General features: G+C 45.7%; 1 protein-coding gene across 2 annotated transcripts; it reads left to right on the top strand.

Annotated features, from left to right (window-relative positions):
- The first annotated feature begins 278 nt into the window (after positions 1-278).
- LOC120038513 (L-seryl-tRNA(Sec) kinase-like) lies at positions 279-10,550 on the top strand. Of its 2 annotated transcripts, none has more exons than XM_038984240.1 (6): positions 279-744; positions 1,042-1,324; positions 3,970-4,171; positions 6,579-6,654; positions 8,433-8,526; positions 9,237-10,550. In XM_038984240.1, exons 1-6 carry the CDS (start codon positions 514-516, stop codon positions 9,467-9,469), a joined length of 1,119 nt encoding a protein of 372 aa, XP_038840168.1. In that variant the 5' UTR covers positions 279-513; the 3' UTR covers positions 9,470-10,550. The 2 variants fall into 2 exon arrangements, with proteins under 2 accessions (XP_038840168.1, XP_038840169.1); XM_038984241.1 differs by having other exon boundaries at positions 9,206-10,550.
- The last annotated feature ends 260 nt before the right edge of the window (positions 10,551-10,810 follow it).

Raw genomic sequence — 10,810 nt, 5'->3', positions numbered from 1 at the left:
CACTGTTGGAGCTAGAAACACAAGCATTTCGCTACACCCGCAATAACATCTGCTAAATATGTGTATGTGACTAATAATATCGGCTAAATATGTGTATGTGACCAATAACATTTGATTTGATTTTTAAAAAACTTTGTCGGGAGTGGCTTTGAGACGCGTGCACATGCGCAGTTCGACACGAGAGGACCCTTAGACCCGATGACGTGTTTATACGCATGAGTTTATCTAGCCAACATCGCCTACATGTATGAACGGGGATTTCTGTTGGAGAATCCGTTTTAGCCTGTCTTTGATACTGTTACTGTCTTTTGTATTACTCTGAACATGCCATTGGTTTGGTTGTACCTCCAGCACCAGAGGTGGCAGCACTGGGCCATAAACTAGTATACTTACCGAAACAAAAACACCATCGAAGTACCGGATTATGAAGTGGACTTGTTATGGACAGGAAGAGGACTTTCCTCAACAAATAATATTTGAACAATGTTGCAAAGGTGACAAATCGTTCCGTCGATGGATCTAAATGAAGATAGTGTTCATTTGCGATGTGCACCCGCAATATGCTTGTGCGTTCTCTGCGGTTTACCTGCAGCGGGAAAGTCGACGCTCGCACAGGCGGTCAACTCTCACACCGTACAACGAGGATGGAGGTCCACTGTCATTTCTTACGACGACCTGATTCCCGGTGACGCTTTCAATGTGAAAGAAGTCGAGGATGAGGAGGATATGCCGCGATCGCAGACGGTACTTTTACAAGTCTGAGGCCTGTTTATATCAATGTAGACTACTGAGAACTGTCAATGCTCAACTACCCACCTGGGATGTTTTGTGCCGAAATTCAATCAAATCTGCATTATTGCATTACACTGCCTGTAAAGCTACCGCAATTAGACAACATTTTACCAGAGGATTCAAAAGGGAGTTAATTTCCATATAAATGCGCCATAGGTTTGATTGATATGATATACTGTTTGAAATAGCCAACAGATTTTTTGTCTGAATGTATTCCTCATGTCACTGTGCCGTCCCCATGTCTTTCAGCAAACTAAATGGAAGTTGCACAGACAAGCCGTGCTACAGTGTGTTGAACGGTTCCTACAGAGTCCTACAGAGCTGGGACAGCTACCACCAAGCATCAACCCGATCAACAGTGATGCCTGGAGTCGTCTCCTTCACGCCGCGCAGGTCTGCGGGACATCGGTGGGCTCTTCTCAGGCTTACCCGTCACCTTTAGATCGACCAGCTCCGCCACTCGTCATTCTGCTGGACGACAACTTCTACTATCCAAGCATGAGATATGAGGTGTACCAACTGGCCAGGAAACGTATGTTAAATCTGAAACCCCCGTCGTAGAGAGTTATTGCGCCGTCTGAAACCCCGTCGTAGAGAGTTATCGCACCGTCTGAAACCCCGTCGTAGAGAGTTATTGCGCCGTCTGAAACCCCGTCGTAGAGAGTTATTGCACCGTCTGAAACCCCGTCGTAGAGAGTTATTGCACCGTCTGAAACCCCGTCGTAGAGAGTTATTGCACCGTCTGAAACCCCGTCGTAGAGAGTTATCGCACCGTCTGAAACCCCGTCGTAGAGAGTTATTGCACCGTCTGAAACCCCGTCGTAGAGAGTTATTGCACCGTCTGAAACCCCGTCGTAGAGAGTTATCGCACCGTCTGAAACCCCGTCGTAGAGAGTTATTGCACCGTCTGAAACCCCGTCGTAGAGAGTTATTGCACCGTCTGAAACCCCGTCGTAGAGAGTTATTGCACCGTCTGAAACCCCGTCGTAGAGAGTTATGGCACCGTCTGAAACCCCGTCGTAGAGAGTTATTGCACCGTCTGAAACCCCGTCGTAGAGAGTTATTGCACCGTCTGAAACCCCGTCGTAGAGAGTTATTGCACCGTCTGAAACCCCGTCGTAGAGAGTTATTGCACCGTCTGAAACCCCGTCGTAGAGAGTTATTGCACCGTCTGAAACCCCGTCGTAGAGAGTTATTGCTCCGTCTGAAACCCCGTCGTAGAGAGTTATTGCACCGTCTGAAACCCCGTCGTAGAGAGTTATTGCACCGTCTGAAACCCCGTCGTGGAGAGTTATTGCACCGTCTGAAACCCCGTCGTAGAGAGTTATGGCACCGTCTGAAACCCCGTCGTAGAGAGTTATGGCACCGTCTGAAACCCCGTCGTAGAGAGTTATTGCACCGTCTGAAACCTCGTCGTAGAGAGTTATTGCGCCGTCTGAAACCCCGTCGTAGAGAGTTATCGCACCGTCTGAAACCCCGTCGTAGAGAGTTATTGCACCGTCTGAAACCCCGTCGTAGAGAGTTATTGCACCGTCTGAAACCCCCGTCGTAGAGAGTTATCGCACCGTCTGAAACCCCGTCGTAGAGAGTTATCGCACCGTCTGAAACCCCGTCGTAGAGAGTTATTGCACCGTCTGAAACCCCGTCGTAGAGAGTTATTGCACCGTCTGAAACCCCGTCGTAGAGAGTTATTGCACCGTCTGAAACCCCGTCGTAGAGAGTTATTGCACCGTCTGAAACCCCGTCGTAGAGAGTTATCGCACCGTCTGAAACCCCGTCGTAGAGAGTTATCGCACCGTCTGAAACCCCGTCGTAGAGAGTTATTGCACCGTCTGAAACCCCGTCGTAGAGAGTTATTGCACCGTCTGAAACCCCGTCGTAGAGAGTTATTGCACCGTCTGAAACCCCGTCGTAGAGAGTTATTGCACCGTCTGAAACCCCGTCGTAGAGAGTTATTGCACCGTCTGAAACCCCGTCGTGGAGAGTTATTGCACCGTCTGAAACCCCGTCGTAGAGAGTTATTGCACCGTCTGAAACCCCGTCGTAGAGAGTTATTGCACCGTCTGAAACCCCGTCGTAGAGAGTTATTGCACCGTCTGAAACCCCGTCGTAGAGAGTTATTGCACCGTCTGAAACCCCGTCGTAGAGAGTTATTGCACCGTCTGAAACCCCGTCGTAGAGAGTTATTGCACCGTCTGAAACCCCCGTCGTAGAGAGTTATTGCACCGTCTGAAACCCCGTCGTAGAGAGTTATTGCACCGTCTGAAACCCCGTCGTAGAGAGTTATTGCACCGTCTGAAACCCCGTCGTAGAGAGTTATCGCACCGTCTGAAACCCCCGTCGTAGAGAGTTATTGCACCGTCTGAAACCCCGTCGTAGAGAGTTATTGCACCGTCTGAAACCCCGTCGTAGAGAGTTATTGCACCGTCTGAAACCCCGTCGAAGAGAGTTATTGCGCCGTCTGAAACGCTGTGAAACGTCTTGATAATATAATAATAATATAATAAAGCTGGTGTACAAAACTGAAAGTACAATATGCAAAAATAAGCATGGGAAGCATAGAAATTGCACATCTAGAACAGATCTACCGCTTTCTAAGAGTCACTTTCAATAAAAATGACAGATCTGTAAGTCACATTTCTATGTGCATTTGGTCTGGTCGCCCAAAAAACGTACATTTTGGAGCTTTAAAACGTGTACCAAAACAAAACCAATGATTTCAAAGCTAAACAAACCATACACCTCTTTGCCCAAGGACTACTTTTAAATATGTCCACAGAAAACAAACACACATTTACAGGAACAACTGTGCAGATAAAGTTTGTTAACAGAATAAAACTGAGGGAGATTTCACCATAATTCTGTTACCAAGCTTTTGCATCTACACAGTTTTTCCAGTAAATGTTTTTTATTTATTTATTTATTATGTAAATTGTTCAAACAAGTAGTCATTGTCCATAGAATTGTATGTATGGTTTGTTAAACTTTGAAATCAATGTTTTTTTTTGTTTAGCATAAGTCTTAGTGTTAAATCAGAGTCTCAGCGTAATTCCGTTACCGTGGAATTGCCCCGTATCTCCTCCTAACCAGTTGACGTTATGTAGTCATTTTAATGAGTTAGTAAATCATAGATATTGTTTGGCCCTACATTGACCATTTTTCTCTATGAAAAAACAGACTCTGTGGGATTCTGTCAGGTGTACGTCCACTGTCCCGTGGAGTCGTGTGTCAGGAGAAACCAGCTGAGACCCCGGCCCTTACCCAGTGACGTTATAGTAGAGATGGCCAGGCGCATGGAGCCTCCAAACCCTCAGAGAAACACATGGGAGCAGAACAGTGTCACTCTGGACAGCGAACACCACTTCACCATAGAATACATGTGAGTGAGTCCAGGGAACACCACTTCACCATAGAATACATGTGAGTGAGTCCAGGGAACACCACTTCACCATAGAATACATGTGAGTGAGTCCAGGGAACACCACTTCACCATAGAATACATGTGAGTGAGTCCAGGGAACACCACTTCACCATAGAATACATGTGAGTGAGTCCAGGGAACACCACTTCACCATAGAATACATGTGAGTCCAGGGAACACCACTTCACCATAGAATACATGTGAGTCCAGGGAACACCACTTCACCATAGAATACATGTGAGTCCAGGGAACACCACTTCACCATAGAATACATGTGAGTGAGTCCAGGGAACACCACTTCACCATAGAATACATGTGAGTGAGTCCAGGGAACACCACTTCACCATAGAATACATGTGAGTGAGTCCAGGGAAGACCACTTCACCATAGAATACATGTGAGTGAGTCCAGGGAACACCACTTCACCATAGAATACATGTGAGTGAGTCCAGGGAAGACCACTTCACCATAGAATACATGTGAGTGAGTCCAGGGAACACCACTTCACCATAGAATACATGTGAGTGAGTCCAGGGAACACCACTTCACCATAGAATACATGTGAGTGAGTCCAGGGAACACCACTTCACCATAGAATACATGTGAGTCCAGGGAAGACCACTTCACCATAGAATACATGTGAGTGAGTCCAGGGAACACCACTTCACCATAGAATACATGTGAGTGAGTCCAGGGAAGACCACTTCACCATAGAATACATGTGAGTCCAGGGAAGACCACTTCACCATAGAATACATGTGAGTGAGTCCAGGGAACACCACTTCACCATAGAATACATGTGAGTCCAGGGAAGACCACTTCACCATAGAATACATGTGAGTGAGTCCAGGGAAGACCACTTCACCATAGAATACATGTGAGTGAGTCCAGGGAAGACCACTTCACCATAGAATACATGTGAGTGAGTCCAGGGAAGACCACTTCACCATAGAATACATGTGAGTCCAGGGAAGACCACTTCACCATAGAATACATGTGAGTGAGTCCAGGGAACACCACTTCACCATAGAATACATGTGAGTGAGTCCAGGGAACACCACTTCACCATAGAATACATGTGAGTCCAGGGAACACCACTTCACCATAGAATACATGTGAGTGAGTCCAGGGAAGACCACTTCACCATAGAATACATGTGAGTGAGTCCAGGGAAGACCACTTCACCATAGAATACATGTGAGTGAGTCCAGGGAACACCACTTCACCATAGAATACATGTGAGTCCAGGGAACACCACTTCACCATAGAATACATGTGAGTGAGTCCAGGGAAGACCACTTCACCATAGAATACATGTGAGTGAGTCCAGGGAAGACCACTTCACCATAGAATACATGTGAGTCCAGGGAACACCACTTCACCATAGAATACATGTGAGTCCAGGGAAGACCACTTCACCATAGAATACATGTGAGTGAGTCCAGGGAAGACCACTTCACCATAGAATACATGTGAGTCCAGGGAACACCACTTCACCATAGAATACATGTGAGTCCAGGGAACACCACTTCACCATAGAATACATGTGAGTGAGTCCAGGGAACACCACTTCACCATAGAATACATGTGAGTGAGTCCAGGGAACACCACTTCACCATAGAATACATGTGAGTGAGTCCAGGGAACACCACTTCACCATAGAATACATGTGAGTGAGTCCAGGGAAGACCACTTCACCATAGAATACATGTGAGTGAGTCCAGGGAACACCACTTCACCATAGAATACATGTGAGTGAGTCCAGGGAACACCACTTCACCATAGAATACATGTGAGTGAGTCCAGGGAACACCACTTCACCATAGAATACATGTGAGTGAGTCCAGGGAAGACCACTTCACCATAGAATACATGTGAGTGAGTCCAGGGAACACCACTTCACCATAGAATACATGTGAGTGAGTCCAGGGAAGACCACTTCACCATAGAATACATGTGAGTGAGTCCAGGGAACACCACTTCACCATAGAATACATGTGAGTGAGTCCAGGGAACACCACTTCACCATAGAATACATGTGAGTGAGTCCAGGGAAGAGTCCACTTACACAAGCAATCAGACAGGAAATGTGATGTTAACGTAATCAAGTGTTACTATATCAAATCAAATGTATTTATAAAGCCCTTCTTACATCAGCTGATATCTCAAAGTGCTGTACAGAAACCCAGCCTAAAACCCCAAACAGCAAGCAATGCAGGTGTAGAAGCACGGTGGCTAGGAAAAACTCCCTAGAAAGGCCAAAACCTAGGAAGAAACCTAGAGAGGAACCAGGCTCTGAGGGGTGGCCAGTCCTCTTCTGGTTGTGCCGGTGTATATTAACCTTGTGTTTCACCGTCTCCTTCAGCCAAAGGTTGGTGAAGGTGATCTCTACTGCGTTGGAGAACCCGTTGAGTCCAGTCCAGGACAACGCTGAGCAAAAGGTATGTTCTGTTAGTTCATGGAACCCACTGCCACTTCCAAAGGACATCTCTGTGAAACCCTGCTATATTCTAGTAGGAGGCAGAGCAGCTTACAGTATGGCGATGAGCATGTTGACCATGTTAACGTGACCTCTGCTGTATTCTATATTCTGTAGGAGGCTGACCGTCAGAGCTGTGGTGTATTCTATATTCTGTAGGAGGCTGATCGTCAGAGCTGTGGTGTATTCTATATTCAGTAGGAGGCTGATCGTCAGAGCTGTGGTGTATTGTGTAGGAGGCTGACCGTCAGAGCTGTGGTGTATTCTATATTCTGTAGGAGGCTGACCCTCAGAGCTGTGGTGTATTCTATATTCTGTAGGAGGCTGACCCTCAGAGCTGTGGTGTATTCTATATTCTGTAGGAGGCTGACCGTCAGAGCTGTGGTGTATTCTATATTCTGTAGGAGGCTGATCGTCAGAGCTGTGGTGTATTCTATATTCTGTAGGAGGCTGACCGTCAGAGCTGTGGTGTATTCTATATTCTGTAGGAGGCTGACCGTCAGAGCTGTGGTGTATTCTATATTCTGTAGGAGGCTGACCCTCAGAGCTGTGGTGTATTCTATATTCTGTAGGAGGCTGACCCTCAGAGCTGTGGTGTATTCTATATTCTGTAGGAGGCTGACCCTCAGAGCTGTGGTGTATTCTATATTCTGTAGGAGGCTGACCGTCAGAGCTGTGGTGTATTCTATATTCTGTAGGAGGCTGATCGTCAGAGCTGTGGTGTATTCTATATTCTGTAGGAGGCTGACCATCAGAGCTGTGGTGTATTCTATATTCTGTAGGAGGCTGACCCTCAGAGCTGTGGTGTATTCTATATTCTGTAGGAGGCTGACCGTCAGAGCTGTGGTGTATTCTATATTCTGTAGGAGGCTGACCCTCAGAGCTGTGGTGTATTCTGTATTCTGTAGGAGGCTGACCCTCAGAGCTGTGGTGTATTCTGTATTCTGTAGGAGGCTGACCGTCAGAGCTGTGGTGTATTCTATATTCTGTAGGAGGCTGACCCTCAGAGCTGTGGTGTATTCTATATTCTGTAGGAGGCTGACCGTCAGAGCTGTGGTGTATTCTATATTCTGTAGGAGGCTGACCGTCAGAGCTGTGGTGTATTCTATATTCTGTAGGAGGCTGACCGTCAGAGCTGTGGTGTATTCTATATTCTGTAGGAGGCTGACCCTCAGAGGTCTGTGGTGTATTCTATATTCTGTAGGAGGCTGATCGTCAGAGCTGTGTTGTATTCTATATTCTGTAGGAGGCTGACCCTCAGAGCTCTGTGGTGTATTCTATATTCTGTAGGAGGCTGACCCTCAGAGCTGTGGTGTATTCTATATTCTGTAGGAGGCTGATCGTCAGAGCTGTGGTGTATTCTATATTCTGTAGGAGGCTGACCGTCAGAGCTGTGGTGTATTCTATATTCTGTAGGAGGCTGATCGTCAGAGCTGTGGTGTATTCTATATTCTGTAGGAGGCTGACCATCAGAGCTGTGGTGTATTCTATATTCTGTAGGAGGCTGACCCTCAGAGCTGTGGTGTATTCTATATTCTGTAGGAGGCTGACCCTCAGAGCTGTGGTGTATTCTGTAGGAGGCTGACCCTCAGAGCTGTGGTGTATTCTATATTCTGTAGGAGGCTGACCCTCAGAGCTGTGGTGTATTCTGTAGGAGGCTGACCCTCAGAGCTGTGGTGTATTCTATATTCTGTAGGAGGCTGACCCTCAGAGCTCTGTGGTGTATTCTATATTCTGTAGGAGGCTGACCGTCAGAGCTGTGTGTCCAGTGTGGTCCACCAGGCTGACCAGGCCTGCAGACGCCTGGTCTCACAGGCCATGCAGGGGGCCAGAGGTCAGTATTCATTCTTACTGTGATCCTTAAAGCCCCCACACACACACACACACACACACACACACACACACACACACACACACACACTGATAGCGTTTGCCGGCTGAGAGTACTTAGCGACTCTGAACGGAACGCCAGACGTCATTTGCAAGCGGAAAATGTTGTCAGCCACACGTCCACCGGCAGTCGGTCCCTAAAACCCGCCGTGCCGAACGAACGGCTAACAAAGGGCAGATGAACATCAAATGGACATTTTGGGTGTTTACACTCCCTTAAAAGTAGACTCAGTGAGATGACGTTGCCCGCACGAAATAAACACAATATCTGGTCCATTTCCACAACAACTAAGAGGTGTTGAAGCACGAGACGACTAAACTTCTCTGTTTTTGGAATCCGTACCAGCCACGTCGTAGCAGCGTGAAGCTCACTCGTAAACACATGTCAGATACTCTTGACTGTGTGTGAGAGAGCATGGGAGTAAAGTCTTGCATCGCTCTCATCTCAAAATCTTGTTGCGACGTCATCTGGCTGAGTCTACCTTTTTTAACATAACCAGGAGTTAATAGTGGCAAGGCATGTTTCACCGAGAGAATGAACGATTGTATGTTTATATTGTCGGGTTTCTAAGTCGAACGTTTCTTGACTCACTACCTCCCCTACTTCTTTATATCCTCACCAGTATATCACAACTCTTCATCCTCTATGTTCAGAGCATCAACTTCCCCCAGAGAGGATGAGGTCTCTGGCAGCCCACTTCAATCAATCCAAAACCAGATTTCTCCAAGACCTGCGGAAACAAGTTCTCCACAGCCTTCCCTTGACCCAGGGAGAGAGCGTCGACGTGGAGCGGCTTGTGAACAGAGCCGTGGACGTCTTCAACAAAGAGAAACAGGAAATCGTTGAAAGATACCTTCCTCTTCGTGACACAGAAAATGAGGGATAGATGATAGCCATGATGTAACTTTCATTGATTCTATGTAAATAGTCATAAATATTGACATTAGTAATGAATTTTCTATATTTTTCTGACAAAATGTCCACCCTGTTAGGTTCCACCTTGTTAAGTATATGCACCTAACAGGGTGGAAATGTGGAGGCTAACTTAGCCGTAGCACTGTCAGTGATGTTAGGTGTATATACTTAACAAGTTGGAACCTAACAGGGTGGAAATGTGGAGGCTAACTTAGCCGTAGCACTGTGAGTGATGTTAGGTGCATATACAGGGTGGAACCTAACAAGCTGGAACCTAACAGGGTGGAAATGTGGAGGCTAACTTAGCTGTAGCACTGTGACTGATCAAGATCCAGCTAGCATAATGGTGAACACTTGAAGATCATTTTTTTACTGTTCTGTCAAACATAATTTGAAATTATCATATGTTCATCGAATTTAGCCTAACAGCGTGGACATTTTAAGAGCGAGACCCTACTAACTAACATCATGAAACATTCAAATGTAGATCAAACAGAATGTTGATACTTACTCTAGTTTTGCACTGTTATTGACACACTTTCTGATTGTGATGTCATTATGGGAAGGAGCGGTTTGACACTTCCTGATTGTGATGTCATTATGGGAAGGAGCGGTTTGACACTTCCTGATTGTGATGTCATTATGGGAAGGAGCGGTTTGACACTTCCTGATTGTGATGTCATTATGGGAAGGAGCGGTTTGACACTTCCTGATTGTGATGTCATTATGGGAAGGAGCGGTTTGACACTTCCTGATTGTGATGTCATTATGGGAAGGAGTGTTTTATTTTTATTTAAAGGAGTGTTATGCCAAACTAACAGGGTGGAAAGTGAAATCAGGAGACACAAAACATCTTAAATATAGTAACAACAAATACAATAACCATGAAAGGACTATAAAATAATGAATAAATATGTTGAATATTTGATTATTTAATGGTTTATATTTCTCATAAGTTGATGAATAGTACCTGGGGACTTGGGGAAAAAACCCTCCTACATCCACTGAAAACAAAATTGTAAAAATGCAAATAAAATTCCCATTGAGATCGATATCTTTGTGTTTTTATGGTAAAGGACACCTACCGTTTTATTTAAAGCCCTTTGGAATACACATTTTACAGTGAATAAGAGGTGTTATTTCCTGGGGACAGAAAAGGCACTGCATAACAGGAATGAATGACCCGGTCACTGCAGCCTAAAGTAAATTGAAATTAATTTGCCACAATTATATAATTACTCCTGTCTACACCGAAATAAATAACATCATTCAAAACACTTGTCTTTGCCACAGAGGATCATTCACTTCTTTT

This window comes from Salvelinus namaycush, unplaced genomic scaffold (assembly GCF_016432855.1).
Source record: "Salvelinus namaycush isolate Seneca unplaced genomic scaffold, SaNama_1.0 Scaffold223, whole genome shotgun sequence".
In the NCBI taxonomy this organism is placed as follows: Eukaryota; Metazoa; Chordata; class Actinopteri; order Salmoniformes; family Salmonidae; genus Salvelinus; species Salvelinus namaycush.
Note: the sequence above shows the minus strand (reverse complement) of the source record. Positions and strands in the feature narration are given on the sequence as shown.